The 21,421-nt window shown below is 42.5% G+C and overlaps 1 protein-coding gene across 1 annotated transcript in view; it reads right to left on the bottom strand.

Annotated features, from left to right (window-relative positions):
- The window catches only part of LAMB4 (laminin subunit beta 4), a 98,891-nt gene that overhangs the window by 45,968 nt on the left and 31,502 nt on the right, over nucleotides 1–21,421 (bottom strand). Inside the window, exons 13-17 of the mRNA XM_063100053.1 lie at nucleotides 19,984–20,063; nucleotides 19,276–19,426; nucleotides 6,617–6,802; nucleotides 5,143–5,258; nucleotides 4,212–4,332 (exon numbers count right to left, since the gene is read on the bottom strand). Of these exons, the coding sequence (XP_062956123.1) occupies nucleotides 4,212–4,332; nucleotides 5,143–5,258; nucleotides 6,617–6,802; nucleotides 19,276–19,426; nucleotides 19,984–20,063 (654 nt within the window). The remainder of the gene's footprint in view (nucleotides 1–4,211; nucleotides 4,333–5,142; nucleotides 5,259–6,616; nucleotides 6,803–19,275; nucleotides 19,427–19,983; nucleotides 20,064–21,421) is intronic.

Genomic DNA, 21,421 nt, shown 5'->3' with positions numbered 1-21,421 from the left:
ACTGAAATTTAATGTGCTTGTCTCCCCCATCTGTAAAATCACGTTTATAACACACCTGTTTTCATGGCTGTCTCATGTATAGTGATTTTATGTATATGGGCATCTTCCTACTTCCTTAGGTCTTCTAGTATATTCAGGCCTGTGTGCATACATACTGAAGTACAGATTATTTCTTTATCAATTACTTTCGTTTTTCTCTTCCTTTGTATTAATATTAGCATATCACATTGATTTGTAGTAAAAAGGGGACGTTGGGTCAGATGAGGTTGAGAACTGTTGCATGAGTCATACTGAGCTTTCGGGTCAGTGTCCTGCCACAGCCCCCAGAACCTCCCACCCCATGCAGTAGTGCCTGCTAGTCTGCATTTCCCCTCCAGAGAGGAATGCCTGGGGTGGCAGTGATGGTGCGTGTCTTGTTTACACTTGTGTCTACCACAGTGTTGAATTATATCGGTGATTCATAAAAATTTGTTCAATAAAAAAGATACTGTTTTTACACTTCTACTATCATATCTTTAGGATGATGCTAAAATGACTCTGAATTCTCCAAACACAAACCAAATGGGGAGAGACAAAGAAGAAAGCCAGATGGTCTGGGGTTGGGATGAGGGCAGCCAACCAGAGATTATTTACAGCTATTGGTCTGAGCCGGTTTAGAGTTGGCCATTCCTGGAAACAAGCAGATGGACCAGATGACAAGAGTGCCTGTCAGCTATAGGATTTTGTAATGCCATGACTCACTTTTTCTTCTAGAAACTTCTAAGGACTTTGTGTTTACCAAGTATAGCCCATTACACGATTTAAAAAGAAGGGCAGTTTTATATTGTAGAATGCCTAATATACTTTTGACTCTAAACACAGTTTTATGGAAGCATACATCATGTAAACTGGGTGACTAAAAACAAATTTCGACTGTCTCATTACGCTTGCCAAACAAAAAGTATGTGTGCAGAAGGAGAACCCAGGGAGGAACAAAGGTTTTATTTGGTCTTCTTGGTAATGTATGCTGGTCTTGGATGCAAATGTTAATCTGTCTGCAGAGAAGAATGAACTTTGAAAGGACCAAGTCTCAAGCAGTTGCATATCTTATCTTCCCAGAGCAGCGACATTGGAATGCAGCATTAACCACATCAGTCTGTAAAATGAAACGTGCAATGGCTTCCTCCCACTGCACATCCGGGTCAGGGACCACAGTGGACACTGTGGGTCCCCAGGCTGGATCCTCTTTGGCAGGTTGGTGTACCCATCCTTCAACTGCTGTGGCATTAACTCCTAAAGTCTCATAGCTGCCCTCGTTTCCAGAAAACTGCATGCAGCCACCTTGTCCAGGAGTTCTTGCACTCACAGAGGGGTGGGTGGAGGTGGTGCTGAGCCTGTAGCCAATGACTTGGGCACATATAGGCCCACCCCTTTTCCTCCACATGGATTCAATCCTGTGGTACAATTCATGCTCTAGAGCTCCCTGTAGGGTCAGACTGAGGCCACACTTCGGTGGAGACCACATCCTTGCTTGGTTCCTTCTCCTATTCTCTTCTGTTTTCCTCATTCCTCTTCACCCTCCATAAATCACATGCACCTGAGTCCTGTCTCAGCTTCTCTTAGGGAATCTGACCTAAAACAGGGATCTAGGACCTCTTCTAAGGTTTCTGACAGTTTGCCAAGATCAGTTTGTTCTCTTAATTTTTATTCAGGTTTCAGGGTTTTCAATAGCTATATGTAAGAGAATGATTGCTTGAAAAGTGATCAAAGGGATTTATTTTAAAATTAATTTCAAAGTATTCACTTATTGCACTTACCAAACATCATTGTAATGATTTTACTTCTATGTCTGTCTTCCGTATCAGGATGAGAATTCTCTGAGGGCCAGACCATATTTTGTAGCCCAGGACCAGCACAGTTCTTGGCCCATGCACACCCAGGGAACGGAGGATGAAGGGATAATTTGGGTAGAGGCATCAAGTGATAATCTTTGGAATTTACAAAGTTCAGAAATATTTAGGATATGGATTTAAAATGAGTATTATCTGGACTCTTATAAATTTGAGTTTCATGATTATTACAATAATAATATCCCTTAGTGATATGGAACTGCATTAGTTTCTTCCTGTCTATTTCTTTACTCTTCCTGGGTTCCCAACTTTTGGCATTCTTTGCCCCGAATTAAACCTGTTGGATTTGATTTTCTTTTTTTGGTAGCTCATATGTTGGTTCATGAGCGCAGTTCTATTTAAAGCTTCTTGGCAGAGAAGATGCATTGTATGGATAGGGAAATAATGATAGCTTAAAATTCCTGCTCAAGAGTTCATTTTTATTTTCTACTTCATTTCTACCACAAATGTGGTAGAACTGCACCTCAGCCCTCCAAATGCAGGATTTAGACCTTTGATTAAAGTTGCCAGATAAAATACAGATCACCCAGTTGAAACTGGATTTCAGAGAAACAATGAATAATTTTTCATATAAGAATGCCCCACATAATATTTGAGGGCAATATTTGGGACATACTTATACAAAAAATTATTGTTTTTCTGAAATTCAAATTTAACTGGGCCTCCTGTTTCCTTCCTTCCTTCCTTCCTTCCTTCCTTCCTTCCTTCCTTCCTTCCTTCCTTCCTTCCTTCCTTCCTTCCTTCCTTCCTTCCTTCTCTCCCTCCCTCCCTCCCTCCTTCTCTCCCTCCCTTCACTTTTTTGCTAAATCTTGCAACCTTGTGTTTGGTTAAATAATCTTAAAACAATGCTTTTTTTGATATTATGATAGGTGAGATGTTGAATAAAATCTAAGATATGAGGGCACTTTTAAAAGTTTGTGGAAAAGTAGAATTAAAAGATAACATGAATCTTTCCATTAACTTTTTGAGGACCCCTCATATACCTGCCTCATACTGAATTCTCTGTAAATGGAGATATAACAAAGTTCTAAGGTATACATTTCAAGTCTTCAATGGTTAAAAATTGAACTTTGAAGACACAATTTACAAAGCATGGATATACACCTCATTAAATCAGGGGTCAACAAACTTCCTCTAAAGGGCCAGATAGTAAATATTTTTGGCTTTGTGGGCCATAAGGTCTCTGTGCAATTACTCAACTCTGCCTTTTAATTTGAAAGCAACTACAGATAATATGTAAACAAATGGGTATGCTGTGTTCCCATAAAACTTTGCAGTGCCAGAGTTTGCCAATTAAATCATGATATTAGAAGATTCTTACAAATATTCAAAAATGCAATTTTAACAAGACAATCTGATTTTTATCCACAAAATTACTTTTTAAAAAATCCCACACAATTCTCTACAATTCTGCTGCAGGTGGGATGAAACTGGTATCTTCATAAGTTACTGATAATCATGAAAATTTAGTGGGGAATACCTTCCAGAAAATAATTTGACAAATTATTTCAAGAGCCATAAAACCTTGGACAAAGTAGGAATTATTTGAAAACATTTAAAAATATGTATCGAATATACACAGCAGTGAAAAATAGAAGCAACTCACATGCCCAAGAATAGGGTAATAGATAAGTAAATTAAGTCAGTTGACAGTGACAATCCTGGGTCTGTGGGGCTGCACAGAAAAGAGGTTTGGAAGGAACACCCATGCTCAACTCTGTGGGGGAAAAATACTGAAAACCATCAGTCAAGAAATGTTATGGGTGACTCATAAAAATGATAAGATGACTACATAAATTCCTTAAGAAAATGCTTATGATGTAATGTGAGGTGCAAAAACAAATCTGTGCACATAACGGCATGAGCACACTGATTACAATGACATGAAAGCATAGGATGTATGAAATGGGAACTTACGAAATAATGATAATTGAAGTAGTGGGATTTCTTCCCCAAACTTTCTGTAATGTCACTATGCTGTAGTGGCTCAGAGCAGGGATCTGGGATGAGGCACTCTGGCTCTGTGTTCTGACTCCCCCCTCACTAGCTCTGAGTCCCTGAGCCTCGCTATGCCATCTGTAAACTAACGATAGCACCTATTTCACAGGGTTGCTGTGAAATTAAACCATATAATTTGTAAAGCTCTTCAAACCATTACTGGGATGTACTGTTAAATAAGATCCGCAATTTCCATTAGGTGACTTTTGTAATCATACAAATACATCTCTATTTTTTCAAGAAACATTCCTCCCGAGTCTAAAAGAAGAATGAGCCTGGTGCTCTGCTGAGAAGAAAGCACCCACAAAGCTCTGCGATACTTACAGAGTCAACCAGGATGTGTGAATGTGCGTGGGACTCTCCATCCAAAGGCTGAGAAAAATAGACGTCTATGGAATATTGTACATCTGGTTCTAAACAGATGGGTGTGGGAAGCAGCACGATCCTGTATCAGGAGAAATACAGAAAAGATTCAGTGACAAAAGTTTGTACAGTTTTCCCTGAGCAGCCACAGTATTTGGTAGCATTGTCCTTGTGCTGTGCAGTGGGCTCTGCTGCAGAGAACAGCACTGGGGCGGGGGGGGGGGGGGGGCTGGACAGTTGATTCACACTCAGACCCTCTGTGGCTCTTCCATAGGGTTGTGCCAAACAGCAAAGTCTTAGGAGCTATCGGCCAAGGGTTGTCATGACAGCTCTGGGGAACGCATGGGACACATGTCCTTCATCCTACCTGTCATGCTAATTGTTAACAGGGTCTCTGTTCTATTTTGCCATCAATCACTGATGAGGCAAAATGAGTGGCCTCAAAATTGGTAGCCTTTTACCTCAGAGACTCTCAGCTGTTGAGAGTACTCAAGACGAATATTTTACTTTTACCTTACAGCATTTCACTTTCTCACATTTCAAAGCCATCTGGGGAATGGAAAAGAAATGTTCAAGATTGGGAGTTGGGATATCTGGGCTGGAATCCTGGTCTCCTTCATGCCGGGCACAGGACTTTGGCAAGTCATAGAAGCAATCTTCTTTCCAACTTTCTCTTCATCTGATGAAGACAAAATCTACCTTATCGAGTTGTGATGTAGATTAAATGTGATACTAAATGTAAAGCATAGTGCAGCACACAGTAAGTGCTTAATAAATGTGATAATCTCCCTCAATACCCCTCTTCTCCCACTTAGTTCCCAGATACAAATTATTGATACATGAACAAAATTCTAAGAAACCATCAATGTTTGAGGACAGGTCCCAAGCATACCTGGCAGCCGCTGGTAAGGCAAAAGCCTGAGGCTGTGGCTCTGGAGTCTTGTGTGTGCAGTACTTGCTCTCTCCGGGGGCGCTAACCACGATCTGGACAGCCCAGTCAGCTGCAGACTAGACAGGCATGACATCAGAGCATGTCACTGTGAGGATGTAGGGAATCGCTTTGCACATACACACATGTACCTAATGGATAGTGCACGGAGTTGAATTCGCAACCCATAGTCCACTTGGAAAATAGAGTTTTGGAGTTGAAAGAAGTCTTAAAGGTTCACTACCAGGCCCAACTCTCTGGCATGTAAATTGTGATCCAGGCAGAAATAATGTTGTTTCTGGCTACGGCTATAGTTCATGGGCCTGGGAAAACCCTAACCCTGTCCCCAACAGGTCTAATCTTCAACCCCCACCTCCTGAAGTGTTGATTAATTCATCACATCCCTGGATCACAGAGCAAAGAATAATACTTTAGAATCCTTCACAAAAGGATATATATATATAGAGAGAGAGAGTGCACGTGAGTGAGAGCCAATGTACTAATTAGCTATATTCTGGAAACCTTACAATTTGGAAAAGCTTTTTAAAACTATCAGGGATATATTCTCTGTATGGATAAATTAATACATTTTTTCTCTTCTTAATGGCTTTCTTATCATACTCACTGAGTCAAAAATTGATTGAAGTCTCTTGGCTTTCATTTGTAAGTAAGAGATAGAGAATTATGTCATATAAGAGTTTCATAGTGGATCAGCAGCTCTGGTCATGTGACACACAGTGACTGCCTACAGCATGTGGCACCTAGTGGGGCTTGGGGGCCTCTGGCACCACTCTCTGCCTCTAGCCATATAAAACATTTTTCAAGGGAGATGGTCAGTGGGTTTCAGATTACCAAAGAAAAGGTTAAGAACTACTGCTGAAGATCAAGTACTCACATTTTTCTGATATGTTTCTATTCTGTCCTAGATATTTCTCAAAAGGTGGTGGGGTGGGTTAGAGGGTGGGGTGGTAGTTTGGTAGTGGGAGGCAAGAGGGGCAGTGTGCTTTTAGTCTTGCTCTTGTTGCAGGATAAAATCCAAATTCAAATAATTGCCTTTGCTGTAGCCCTTATGAGTCTGAATCTCTGCATATGCGTTGGTTTATTAAATTTTTAGGAAAAAAGTCCCAGGAGAGCAGGACTTGTGTTATTTTAATTGTGTACTGTTCTTAGGCAAACATTCAGTCACCACTTCCTTAAACCTTGTATATCTGACATATATAACTCCAGTCTTAGCTTCTCTCCAAGCACATGCACATCTGGCTCCTTGTGTTGCTCAGTATCTTTAGGAAGCTCTGGTTTATAATGCTCTCCAGATGTTCTACTTTTTGCAAATCATTTTATGATGGCCTACTCTAGCAAGGCTGAAATGGAAACACTTAGTTTGCGAATGTGTTTCTGTCAGCTTTTTACCACCTAAGAAGCTGGAGTTAACAGATACCTGAGCTTCATAGCGAATGGCAATGGTGAAGTCCATGGGAAAGGGAATGTTGTTGACAGCAAATCTCAAGCCAGCCCCAGGGAGAACCCTGGCGAATCCAGGTCCAGTCCACGTAGCAGGGTTCCCAGGAATGGGCTCTCGGAAAACAATGTGAAGAGCAGGCGCCTGGCCGAAAGTCACTGAGTTCTAAAATGGGAGAGGAATGTAAATAGCTTTGCCTACAGTCAAGGCCTGGAAGAGTTCAGGAAGAAAAAAACCCCATATTTTCTGGTGTGTATATGATCCATTTGAATCACGGATAAATTATTCCAACCAGGATACAGTCCAGAATCCAGCTGAGAATAACATGCTGAAACTGCAGCTTTGGAACATATGTTGCTCTATAGAATGAGTGGTTTGAAAGCAGTGTCACTGGAAGCCACTTTTATTTGAAGTGCCCCACGTGCCAACAAACTGAGCAAATTCCACATTGATGACGTTGGCTTTACTCAGATATGACTGTAGAGTTCTGGCCAAAATATGGGGGGAAAACAATATTCCTATGCCCACTTTATGGATTTTGCCTAATTGTGCATGACAATGAAAAAACCCACATGGATTTATTTTCTAGGTATTTCTTCTGTGCAGATCTGAGAAATGCACCTCTTCTGTCTGCTGGGGGCATATAAGTACAAAACTCCTAACACTCTTGGTTGATTAGAATTCCTGACAGTCTCTATACTGGACGTCAGCCTGAGGCTATCTGGGCCCTGCAGATAATACCTCTTTAATAACTTTCGCATCTGCCTCTCCACACTCACAGCCTCCACTCAAATTCCACCTCTTGTTACTTTTTGCTTGTGTTGCTGCAATAGTCTCTTGGCTACTCTCTCCTTTCTTTCCCTGGTCCAACACATACTACTTACCGCTGCCAACAAAGCATTTCAAACTCTTTCTAGCTGCCAACAGAATAAAGCCCAAATTACTTAGCCTGGAGTTTAAGGTGCTCTGTGATCTACCCCAAACTTCCCTTCATTTGAAAAATGCTTGTTTAGTAACAATTAAGTGCCAGCTTCTGAATTAGGAATGCCAAGATGAACAGGACAGAGCCCCTACCACAGAGGAATTTAGAATCTTGCACTAGAGTCAGAAATGTAAATAAGAAACAGTACCTCCAGATTAGGTTTTAATAGATGGAGGTATATGTGAAGTCATCCATATGCAATCTTTTTCAAACATTTAACACATACCCTTGCAATTGCAGTAGTCACTGGAGGTGCCCCTCCCAGATCCCCTTATGAGTTGCTGCATATGGGGCTGCCACCAGCTCACAGCTGACCCTTGCTCTGGGGAACTGCTCTCCCACACCCCCTCCCTGACCTCCCACCTCACCCCCGGGGGAGCTCCCAGTCAACAACTGACACAAGGGTGTAAAAGACTGGTCCTGCCATCACGAGGCAGGACAAGTTTGCTGGCAGTTTATGCTCCTGAGCTCCTCTGAGGATCAATCCAAGTTTGTTTCACCCGAGCCCACATCTTACTCTGCACTTTCTTCTTGTTTCCTTCACTCTCCTAAAGAGTTTTCCTGAAGAACACGTCTTAATAAATCACATGCAGCTGAATCCCATCTTATGCTCTGCTTCTAGGGCACCTGACTTGAGACAGTTGATACCACACAGTTTACCTAAAAGTTGATCCCAAGGTGCAGTTCTGGAGGTGGATAATCTACTGTTCAGCTGGCAATGAGGACCCCGGGTGCAACATGTACTGATGATCCCTGGCATGCAGTAGTGAGCCAACTGCTAAAACTGTCACCTGTGAGAACTGGGACAGGATAGAGGTGTAAGGGGAGGCAGGGACTTGAGTAGTATTTCTAGCATTGAGAGATATGGGAGTTATAGGAATATGTGGCTGTTGTTGAATGTCTCTGAGAGAAAATGACAGGTTTAGGACAATCAATCACTGATTCCAAACAAAGTATGAGAATCAGAGGGCCTCCTTGGGGGTGTGTTTATAGAGACTCTCATCTCCTTTATCTAGAGGGCAGAAAGAGCTGAAGTCAAGTCAGAAGACTTAACTGTAAGAGTTGGAGAACTTGAGAAGGCTGAATTCTCAGCCCAGGTGAGTTACCTATGCCAAAGTCAGTCCCTCACAGGAAAGCAGGGGGATCTTGAGACAGGGGTTGAGCACACGAGAACCTTGAACTCTCAAGTTCTCCTCCGTGCACTTAGACTACAGAAGGACCTATTCCCTCTTATCGGGAAATAAAACCCCGCCACTCCACCCCCACCACATTTGAAGACATTGCAGAAACCTCAAAGGATGCAGGCATCTTAAAAGAAAATTCATGCCTTCCTGTGCTACCCATCCTGACCACTTGCCTGATGATTAGGGTCAAATCTCAGCATGATCTGAGTGGGAGAGTGCTGGATTTTTGAAGAGAATTCCAATAAAGGGAGCTGTAGGACCTGGCTAACGTGTGTATCACTAGCAACTGGGGGAAAAAGGCTGGGTGTGGATCCAGAGGAGTAGACTATAAAACTGGATAAGGCAGAGTTTGTCGATTTGAGACAACCTGTGATATGGGATTTAACAGCGTGGTAAAGGCCTTGGGAGATGAATTTAATATGTTACTGGAGTAGCTATTGGAAGCTCGGCCCAGCATGAATGAAGTACAGATGCCAAAACGGCTGCAGCAGGCTGTGGAGGAAGGGATACAAGGCTCAAAGTAGTAGGCATGGGCGTGCCAGAATGGATCTAAGACACAAGCCCAGAAAACCACCAGCTAAGTATGTTCCAGGTGGTGGTGGGGGGAGGCTGGATGGCACTCCATTTACCAAGACAGTAGGGAATGAGCTGATGAAGAGAGCAGCGGCATCACTGGGCAGATGAGTATTGACTATCCTCTGTAGACTAGAAAGATATACGTACTATCAACAGATGAATGGATAAAGGAAACGTGCTACACACACACACACACGCGTGCGTGCACACACACACACACACACACACGCAATGGAATACTGTTCAGCCATAAAAAAAAGAATGAGATCTTGTCATTCGTGGCAACATGGATGAGCTTGGAGGACATTGTGTTAAGTGAAATAAACCAGGCTCAGAAAGAGAAATGCTGTATGTTCTCACTCACACATGATAGCTAAGACAGTTGATGATATAGGGATAAAGAGTAGAAAGGCAGATACCAGGGCTGGGAAGGGAAGTGGGGGAGAGGGATAGTGAGAGGTTGGTTAACACACAAAAGTACAGCTAGGTAGGAGTAACAAGATCTAATGTTCTATAGCACTGTAGGGTGACTATAATTAACAATTTACAGTTTTGATCAGCTAGAAGAGAGGATTTTGAATATTCCCAACACCAAGAAATAGGTGTTTGAGATAATGGGCAGAAAACAAAGACGGTTGCCAGGGTTTCAGGGGAGGAGGCGGGCAGGGAGGGATGAACAGGTGGAGCACAGAGGAGTTTTAGGGCAGCAAAACTATTCTGTATGATACTGTAATGGTGACTATGTGACATCATGCATTTGGCAAAACCCATAGAATGGTACAACACAGAGAGGGAACCCTAATGTAAAACTGAGTTAAAAATAATGTATCAATATTGGTTCATAATTGTAACAAATGTACCACACTACCAGGTGAATAATAGGAGGAGTGCTGTGTGTGTGTTGGGGAGAGGGGTATGTAACTGTCTGTACTTTCTGCTCAATTTTTCTATAAACCTAAAACTGCTATAAAAATAAAGCCTATTACTTAAAAACAAAAACAAAACCCGACCCTGGGCTCCTTAGTATCGATGTGGATGGCAGAATTCCAGACAATGAAAGGCTAGATAGTAGCACTGAATTCTCAGAAGCAAGATGGGTATAATTATTATAATGGGCAGCAAGGCTGGAATGGGAGACAAGGGAGCCGGGTCTACAAGAATCTTCTATGGGGAAGATGAATAGAACATGATGTTCCTAGGAGCAAAATTGATGAGCAGTCAGCAAAAGAATTGTTTAAAATATATAATCAAAAGTGACAGGTATGAATCAGCAGAAGGCTCTGGTGGAAAAACACAAAATCTTCAGCCACTTCTGAGACCTTCATGGTACCCCATTTAGAATAGGGGCATATGTGGGTTAGGTAACAGATGGAGTGCTGGCTCAGGTCCCTTTCATATGCTCATCAATTTTGCTCCTAGGAACATCACGTTCTATTCGTCTTCTCCGTAGAATGGTTAATGGGTTTGCAGAACCACCCATTAAATGTTTCCTCCAATTCCTGAATATATAATTGGAATGGACCTACCTGCAACTGGCATTGGTTCTTTGACATGTAGAGTAAGAGCTCTTGTAGTAGCAAAAACCATGTAAAAGCCTGTGAAATGACCCTACTTCCACCCCAAGCCAAGATAATAAGTAAGAAACTATATTGTATATCAGCAGCATCCTCAAAGTGCCATTCTGAAGACTTAAAGGATGAAGGGTTGGTAATTCCCATAACTTCCCCATTTAATTCACCAGTCTGGTCTCTGCAAAAGTTGGATGGATTACTGGCAGATGGAGAGAGTTACTACAAACTTAACCAAGTTGTAGCCCGACTTAACAGCTGTTGTGCTGGCAGAGTATATTTAATGGAGTAGATTAATATAGCCTATAGTACCAGCTAGGCAGTTATTGACATCCTAAATGTGCTCTTTTCCAAGCCATTAGGGAAGAAGGAACAGCAGCAGTTTGTAATCTCTTGGGATGAGCAATAGTGTGTTAAAATTCTATGTTAATTCTCCTATTCTCTGTCACTATATAGCCCAAAAAGGATTTGGACTATCCAGATATTCTACAAAATGTCACACTGATCCCCTATATTGAAGGATAGTGAAGTGGTCCCTTGGCCACGCTGATGTTGTGTGGTCTCCCACAGTGAGAATCAGCCACTCTGTGGCCTTGGCCAGCACCACTCTTGAGGGCTCGGAGTGTCTGATTCACCAAGGTGGGAAAATATAACATCTTAGCCCAAGGAACCCACTTTATAGTAAAAGTACAGCAGTGGTCTTGTGACTTTGGGACTGTTGCTCCTACACAAGCCCTGCTACCCAGAAGCAGCTGACCTGGGGTGGCAGTGGAGTGGGGCCTCTGAAAGATGCAGCTGAAGCACTAGCTTCACCAGCTTGGAAGGTGAAGCTATATGCCTACGAGGTGGGCAGTATTCTTCAGGATGTCAGATACTCCTTAGGCCAATGGCCTTTATGGGATGCTACGTCCCCAACAGGTAGAGTAAGTATGTGGGTTTGGGAACCAAGTAGACTTAGCCATGCTCACTATCACCATTCTCAGTGACCACAGGAATCTGGGCTTCTTGTCCTTGCAATCTTAGGCTCTATGGGTCTAGAGGTCTTGATTCTTGGACAGGACAAAGAGTTCATGCAACTTTAAAGCTATGACTGTTGTACAGTCACTTGGGCTCCTCATGCCAGCAGACCAGCAGGCATGGGAAGAAATTACCATAGAGGAACATGTATGGCACTGAGGTGATCCACCAGAGCACCTCGGTGCTCCCATACATGTGGCTTGACAAGGGCATGGCAACCAGGGGCTCAGACCCCTGAGGGACGAAGATATGGGTCATCTCACACAGGAGAAGTGCGAGTTGAGGAGGAGAGGAATCTCAAATGAGTAGAGAGGAAGGAGTGAGAGAGTATCAGTTATAGCCTTGGGACCAACCGAAGCAGCTGGAGGCTATAGTTTGTCCTGCTAATGTCCTTTTGTAAATTTCCCCAGGAACTGTGACCAATCAGAATCCTGGAGAGGCTGTGCCTGCATGGAGTGAACTTACTATAAGAAGCAAATGGCCAGGGCTGGCTTCATGGGCATGCAACCTGTGCAGCTGCACCGGGCCCCATGCTCAGATGGGCCCCAAGCTTGGTTTAATGCTCTGCTGTCACCATCTTGAAATGACTCATCATTTTATCTTTGAACTTGTTTTGTAAGTGAAGTCTCTTGGGACAATGGAGTATGCTCATGAGCAGGTGACACGTACAGCATGTACGTCTGCTTCCTTATTGCACCATTTGCATCTGGTGTCTGTGACACCCCATGGGCACAGAATTCTGGTGGAGCTGCTATGAACGGGAGTTCAGTGAGACTCAAAGTGACCACAGGGTAAGCATGTTATGTCTACACCTGAGTAAGCAGGGGTGCTGGCAGTGCCAAGAAGACAAGTTTTCTGTTTGAACCAGAACTTGCTCTGAATGCAGACAGAAGGCAAGGGCATTCTAAAAAACACCAGCAACCAAGGAACCTGTCATGTCCTTTCTTCTTCATGGTGCTTCCCTGTGTTAGCCAACTACTTTCACTGAAAATGAGGACTAGAAGGAAAGGAAAAGAAAGGGCACCCACAGTTTCTTTTCTTTCCCGTCCTTCCTCGCTCATCAGTATGCTGAGGGAGAGAGTGTTTTAGAACACACACCGAGAGGTGAAATAAAAACAGTGAGTTCGTTTTGTGCAGCGTTCCCACTATTCTGGTAAGAATGAAATGCATCTATATATATGACTGCAAATTGACCATGTAGATATGAATACAAATTTTATAATTTCAGTTATTCCACATATGAGTGAAATGCTTTTATATTTGCAGCAAAAATTGGCATTCCACTGCACAAAGATGAATGGTAAAATTCATGCTAATAATTAAAAATTTTAATATATCTTTACTTAGGATGACATTGAGCAGCAAATAAAAAACACTATGACAAGTTGAGAGAGAGACCATGAAAGAAAGTAAAAAACTTTATATTTTAACACTTTCAATAACCCTTTTCCCGGTTTTTGCACAGGGGTCCCGCATTTTTAGTTTGTAGTGGGTCCTGCCAGTGGGACTGAGCATGCAAGGAGTGGGCTTTGGTCAATTCTATTGTGTACTGCCAGGCCCCTATGTGCTCAAGCATTCAGCTTCCAGCTCCTGTGATTGTTGGCTACCGTGGCTCACAACTGCCCCCTTCTCTTGAGAATTGCCCTTGGCCAATGGGAGCCACTTCACCAGGAGGTTACCTGCATCTGCCCCAGCAGCCCACAACCAACGACTGATGGATATGAGAATACAACAGGCTGGCCCTTGTGCCTCAGTGGGGGACAACTGTGGTGCAATTTATGCTTTGGAGCTTACCTGGGGGATGGGGGCCAAAGCTAGACTTCACCCCAGACCCCATCCTTGCCTTGCTTTTTCTCATTCCTTAGCCTACTTCCCTGGCTCCATTATAGGTTTTTCCTGACAAGCACTCCTTTGATAAAATATATGAATCCCTGTTGTAGTCTCTGCTTCCAGGAATCCAACCTAAGACAGTGATTCTGCACACACGCATGCCCATGTGCACATGCACACATACATTTACATAAAATTGAAAAAAATTTTTCACAAAAAAATGACCTTGTTATGTATTCTTCTGTTGTACTAAACTGACCCACCAAATTGATTCCATGGCCTACTTACTAATAGGCATGACCTGTAGTTTGAAAATTACTGCTTTATTGGACCCTGGAGATGGAAATGATTATGTCCAGATGTCAGGGTAGGGAATATCATAGAGAAATCTGAACTGGGTTTTAAGGGATGAATAGGAGTTTTCCAAATCAACAAAACAGAGGTGGTCATTTCAGGCAAGAGTTAGGAGAGTATGTCGGGGGTGCTTAGAGCAGTGTTTTTCAAAGTGCTGTCACAGACCACCCATATCAGAATCGCCTTGGTGTGCTTGGCAGACATGCAGATTTCTTGGCCAGCCCCAGATTCTCTGATGCAGCATCTTGAGGGTCAGGCCCTGTAGTCTGCATTTTAAACAAACTCTCTGGGTAATACCTATGCACACTAAAATTTGAGGATCACTGATCTGTGCCACAGGGATATGGGAAAGGGAGTACTGACTCACTGCACACTCCTCTGTTTTACATGGACCAGATTAAGGCTTGAGTCAGAGAATACTTCATGGGATGTGGTGTGGGAACAGAAACAAGTACAAGAAAGAGCAAAGCCATAATGATTGATGAGTTCTGACCCTCTCAGCTGCAGGTATTGCTCCTTAATCTCATGTTCCATATCATGTTATATGCAGCTCTCCCATGATACTTGAGCAAACAGGCCTACAGTGGCCCTGACCTTGAGTGAATGACAGTTGGACATGGTTTTCAGGTCTCTTCTGGCCTTCTAAAGTCATTGGAGGCAACGTCCTGAGGAGGTGGCATTGTTCTGGCCCCTGTGTCAGCACTGACCAACTACATCTGCCTCAGAGTCTATAGCATGGCCGGGGTACCATCCCATAGGACATTCTGCATATCTTTTATCCTCCAACTAGGAGTCCAGCCATTTCTCAGCACCATACTTCTCCTTACTAAAATGACAAGAAATCATGAATTCACAGTGTCTGTCTCTCCAACTCTCCAAAACCTAGATTTTTAGAAATTTTCATTTTGGAAAGAATTAAAGATACTAAAATTTCCCCAGAGGCTCTAATTACTATAAGCTTGGTTCTTTCTTTCCTCCATTTCTATTCCTGAGGATAGTAAGAGCTCACACTGATTGAGCACTCATCATAGGCAAGGCACAGCTCTGACTGTATTATTCCTTCACAGCACACGACAATGGTCACTAAGAAATGGTTTACCTCACTCTGTTTGTCAGCCCATACGCTTTGCTTCTGATTTTTCTTCAGAATTATATTTCCTTTGTCAATTATGAAATCGTTTCCTTGTTGCTGGAAATACACGTCACATTCAGGCAAAGCTGTTGCTAATATCTTAAAAGGAAAAGGAATGACGGTTTAAGTAATCATCAGAAGTATCAATTATACCATAATTCAAGAATTTCAGATTACATCACAATTTAAAAGGTAATCATGATTCTCATTTGACAGCCTCAGGAAGAAGTAATGTAGGAAGTTTATAATGTTTTGTTTCCCTGTGAAAATGGGAAGTTTTTGGTGGTCCTAAGACGATTAAAATTTGGGCTTTCTCTTAATGCTATACTAGTGAAAGCCTACACTGAGAAAAATACTTAATTCTTATCTACCAGTTTTGTGGTGTTTAAAAAAAGTAGAAATGCTATGTTTAAATGTGAAATCTCAAGAAGAAAATTGAAAAAAATCAACAGTAGGCACCATACAGAGATTCAAAGAATTATTAGATACTGTAGTTTTTGACACTCTCTAGACAAACTGCTCTTAGTTCTTACAGTTTATAGACTTTGGTCTCCTAAGTTCCTGTGATAGGTTCTGCCAAGATAGCCAGATTCCACTGGCCAAACTAAAGGAGAGAAATCACATTTATGTAGCTTCATTTTCCTTAAAACCTGGTTTGTGTGGGCTTCGCTTTTATATCATCTCCTTAGTCATTCAGCTGTTGACTCAGTTAAAATCTCCAACAGGTCCATGTTTCCAAATTTTCTCTGCACCCTGGATATTGGTGTTTGCTTGGTTGCTGCTTCATTTTACAAACAAGATTTTTAATTTCACAAGTGCTCTGGTGCCATGATGAATTTGCAGCCCTGAGGGCAGCTGTGGCCTGTTTCAGGAACCTGTTTATTCCAGTTCAGTCACTCAGATAAGCTCTCTGTGATGAAGACCCTTTGGATGGGCCACTCTGGGATTATGTCTATTTCCCCCCACCCTGCCCCATTGTGTTCATCTCATAAAATGAAATTATAAACTGTCTTACTAACATTATACAAAAAACATATTATGAAATTAATGTTAACTCTGTACTATATTCAATTCAGTCAATATTAGCTTGTGACTTTAAGCCATGTTGTCTTCACAAGTTTTCTGTAAGAAAATAAACCAGTGCTTTCTAAAGTGCATAGGAATCATCTGGGGATCTTGTTAAACTGCAGATCGGATCCAGTAGGTTTGGGGTGGGTCTGAGCTTCTTCAGGTCTAACAAGCTCCCAGGAGATTTTGCTCATCTGCAGACCACATTTGTAGAACCACCAAGAAAGTTCATTGTAATTCTTCTTGGTTCTCTAATTAGAGTATTATATAATTATCCATAAAATGCAGTCTTGCGTTTACATTTTTCCATATTTCCATCTCCAGGCTTTCTCTCTGCTACCTCTTAACTTAGGTGCTTATTTATTCCTGTCTGGACTATTGCAGACGGCTCTTCCTTGCAACCCAGGCTTCACTTCTGCTAATTAAGTTTGCGAGAGCACTGAGGACAGTCTTCATCCCATCGTCCCCTTGCTCAGAAAGCTTCAGTGAGTTCTCCTTGCCCAAAGAATACAATTTACCTCCTTGGTAGGAGACTGTAATTTTCTATTCTGATACATCTTCCCTATAGAAACTCCTGCTGTTCCTGTGAACACATCTGCATTGTTTCTCCTCTGATCTTTTACTTATAACTTTCTCTAGCTAGACTGTCTTCTCATCTATTCCACCCACTGAAATCATTATTGCTTTCAAGTTTCAGGCCAAATTATTCTATGTATGTGTTAAGGCCATTCATAAAGGCTCATTCATGGTCCAGAAATCCTAACTCTTATGGTCTCTCTTTGTTGAGTAGCACGGCCCCCATCCTGCCCCATCTTGAGTTATCTACGCAAATGTGTTAGCTATAGAAAAAACTCCTGGGGCCAGTGACCCTAACTATCCCTTTCTCTATTGCCCTCAGCCTGCAACTCAGCATTCTGCACAGGGGTGGGCAATAGCCTAATGGGTTCAAGGCAAGAGTTTTAAAAAAAAGATGCATCTAGGTTTCAGTCCAAGCCCCACTGTACACCAGGTGTATTACTCTGGGCAAGTTACTTAACCTCTCTCATGTTTTCCCTTATCTGGAAATTAGGGATGATAACACTTAAGTTGTTTGGAGAGTGAAATGAAATAGTGTATATAAAGTGTAAAGCAGAGAGCATTAAATAAACGGAAGTTTTATAAATAATACATCAGCAGCAGCAATAGCATAGTAAGCACACCATGAATATATGTTAAATGAATGTGCAAATTAAATCGTGCCCAACTTAAATCATTTCTGTTACATTTGAAGATCACGTTCTCAGTGAAGGAGGAAAATTACCCATATTTATTCTCCTTTAAACACTTAAAATTAATCTCACCTTGAATTTCTTTTCTTTTACATAGGTATGACTTTCCAATCTTTTATGAAAATTTTACTTGCCCTTTAAACCTACTCTGCATCCTTGATTTTTTTTCTTTAAGCCATGGAAGGAGTTGTAAGGATTCATGTCATGAGTGACATGACCCCCTAACAAATGAAGGCAGCATTCTTTCAGATGTTCTACTCATAACCTCTGGTTCAAAGATGTATTAGCCTCCCAATATTACCCTATTTAATCACTCGTCTGCACCCACCACACAGTACACGCTGAATAAATGTTAACAGTCCACATATTTTATTTGTTTTGTTTTCTTATGTAAAAAATGGGAATTATTGTATTTAGGACTTAAATATAAATACCAAGATTTCCTTCCAAAAGTTTTTTTAGTCACCATCATAAAGATGCAATATTAAAGATCACGAAGAATCCAGACATAGGATTTTTCCGTTTTGATTCCACCCAGCACAGTTGTACATCTAATTAGGGCATGAAAGTCTGGTGATCTTACCTCAATTCCACTCAGAAAAAGAACAAATTCCAACTGTCCTAAGAGGCATTTTCCTCCCTCCCTACCAACAGTGTCCAGATATGCTGCTGGAGGTTGCAGGAGGCTGCTGCTGCTGCTGCTGCTGCTGCTGCTGAGGAAGCTGAGGACTGAGCTTGCAGTGGCATGAACTTGTCAACTCTGCCAATGGCTTCCAGGGCCTTTTCCCAATTACCTAGCTCATGACCTGTATCTGAGGGGTCAGGTGACCCAGCCAGGCACGTGAGGGGTCTGTGACCCAGTCTGTACAATGGGTTTGAAGAGTATAGGGTTAGGGCCATTGTCAGAATCCTGCAAACGTAGCCAATTGTACTGCTACATGACTATGCCAATTGTATGGCTAGGCAATTCATAACTAAAGCCAAAATGTTTCATTATTTTAGTTACACTAAGTTTTCCATTTGCATTGTCTGAGCTTGGGGTTAGGGCCCACAAACCCTTCATACCTGTTGTCCAGACTGAGGTCATAGATCCTCACATACCTGGCTGGGTCACACAGCCAGGGTCCAGCTGTGTGGACCCCTCCCACACAGGTCCACGCTAAGTCATGGGGAAAGATCCTGGGAGCCATTGGCAGAGGACACGAGCTCAGCCCTCAGCTTCCTCGACAGCAGCAGCAGGAGCAGCAGCTTACAGCAGATCCAGTGGCAGTGACGGCCTCCCCGGGGGCATCCCGGGGGTGGGTGGCACTGTGGCTCAGAGCCACTAGTCCTTTATACTTAAGCCCATAACCCAGGACACCTGAGTGCACATGCGCAATTACATTAGACAATAAGCAAGGAACACCTGGGTGCACGTGCATATTTACATCAAATGCTCGGCAAGATTCTGAACATCTGAGGGGCCCTGGCCATTTTCCTTCACTTTCCCTACAAAGAGTCTAAGCCCTAGCCTGACAACCCTACTGTAATCTGCATCTGTGGGCAAAAGCATTTTTTTCTAGGTACCTAGAAAAAAACCATGATCTCAAGTGTGCTGTATGTATTTACCCATGCACCGTCAAATGAACTCTGTAGGGAGAGAGTAAATGAAATACGAACCAAAGGTGCAAGTCCTTGGAGTGGCGTGGCTTCTTCTGCCTCGTAGAGATAGAAATTCAAAGGAGCAAAGAAGTAGCCGGGGGCTGGTTCCGTGCAACTGCGGCCAGTGATGTGCGGGCGGCATTCACACTGCCCGTCCCCGGGCGAGCACCTGAGGAGAACAGACTCATCACCACAAAACGTCAAGGAGTGCAGCTGCTGGGCTAAATGCCCCTGCGTGTGGACCAGTTCTTGGAATCCATCAATGAATAGTCCTGTGGGAAGATGCTGAGAGGCTGTGGGCTCGACATATCTGGTCGTGAAAAGTGAATCCAGATCCTTGGAACCCAGGCAACCACTTCTTTCCTCAGTGACTCTCTGGTTCTGCTCTAAAAACTGGGAAGAGGAGAGCACTAGGACCTCTCTTTACAGGATGGCAAAAAGCTGGTGTTTTAGGCAGGTCAAGTCACATGTTTTCAGGCATCTGTCCCATCAGCTTGTGGGATATCCAGGCAGTTGGATCATTTATCTCACCCTTGGAAATGGCTGAAGTAAAAGAAATCAACTGATCTGTAGTTAATGTCTTGAGATCCTTGTTTCCAACATCCTTTTCATGTCACAGAATAAAATCCTTCACCTATGACTATGAGCCTATCAGAATAAAATGTGCTTTTATGTGGAAATGAGGAATATTGCTATAAGACTTCATCATTCATTTTTCCAACTTACGTGTTAGAATAAGCACCTCCGATATCACAGTCACAGGGAGAACATCCATGGAGATGATTTCCCAGGCCCCAGTATCCAACCTACAGAGAGAAAGGCTCAGTTGATTCCAGCTATGCAGACATTTGCAGCTCTGAAGTGTGATATTGAAATCACCACAGTGTAATTGCTACACATCAAATAGCCAAACAGCCTGCACAGTCACACTGTAGCCTTCCTTGCCTGGGCAGTTGGTTAAGGATCTCCACGGACACATGTGCCACCTCCAGGATGTGAAGTAAAGAGACAGGAGGGCTGTCTGTGTATGGTGTTGAATGGAGGTGCAACGGAGGCCATGCAGAGGCTCCGGCTGGATCATTTAAGGCCTGTCCGAGGACAAGTTCTTCTCTCAGCCTATTTACAACCGCTTTAATAAAACTGATAGGTTCCTTCACCACAACAATCCCTGGGGATTTTACTCATGCAATATTGAAATGTTTGGTGGTAGAAAAATCAATCAGGCTAATTTTGAGATATTATATGAATATTTAGGAGAGCCATTTGTTTATAGATCAGTCATTCTGGCACAATGTGAATTCATGTGAGAGAGTCAACTCTGTTCAAGACTTTTTCATCATTGTAACATTTTGACCTTTGTTCAATATAAACAGTTGGTGAGATAAAAACAACTATTAAGTCTGATAACATTTAGTATAAAATGCTCAAAAAGATACTTCCACCTCAAATCTCAATTCAACACGCTCAGATAAAATTTAGATTTTAGTAGGCATGAAACTCTTATTTGAAACAGTCTTGTTAAATATCCATATGTTTTTGCTATCTTGGCAAAATTTTATGCCCAATTTTACTCAAAAAGATTTATTTTAAACATTAAACATTGATGTAATTTGTACAAAATGCAGCAAAGAACTTTTGATATTTTCCCCAAAATCAAACTTCAGTTTAGGAAAAAGTGAAATGAGCTGCATCACTCAGGAGGTGGCCGTGAAAAGTCCCTGCAGGCAGGGTGTGCTGTCATGTTGGCCACCCCAAGCAGGACCACCTGCTGGATGGACACGATGGACGAATCTCCCCTGGGGTGGCCCTTGCTCAGTTATTTTCCTCCAGCAAACACAACTGAGTCTGCACAGCACATGTGGCAGTTAACCTGCTAGTGAAAAAAGTCAGCCTGAGTCTAAGGTTTGTCTGGAATTGTCTACTTCAGCATCCTGGTAACCGACTGTGCACCTTCTTTGTGCTGCACACACAAGGTCACAGACTGCGTGGCTGACTGTCCTCTTTCATATAAAACTTCCAGACTATCTGAGCTGTCTTACACAGAGTCCCTTCTTCATATTTATTCCTGGCTTCTTTTCCCTACCTCCTCTGCCTCAACCTAATGTTTTCAGTAAAACAACAAAATATTAGCACAAAACTATGTCTCATAGGCATATGTTTCTTA

The sequence above is a fragment of the Cynocephalus volans genome, chromosome 6 (genome assembly GCF_027409185.1).
Source record: "Cynocephalus volans isolate mCynVol1 chromosome 6, mCynVol1.pri, whole genome shotgun sequence".
In the NCBI taxonomy this organism is placed as follows: Eukaryota; Metazoa; Chordata; class Mammalia; order Dermoptera; family Cynocephalidae; genus Cynocephalus; species Cynocephalus volans.
Note: the sequence above shows the minus strand (reverse complement) of the source record. Positions and strands in the feature narration are given on the sequence as shown.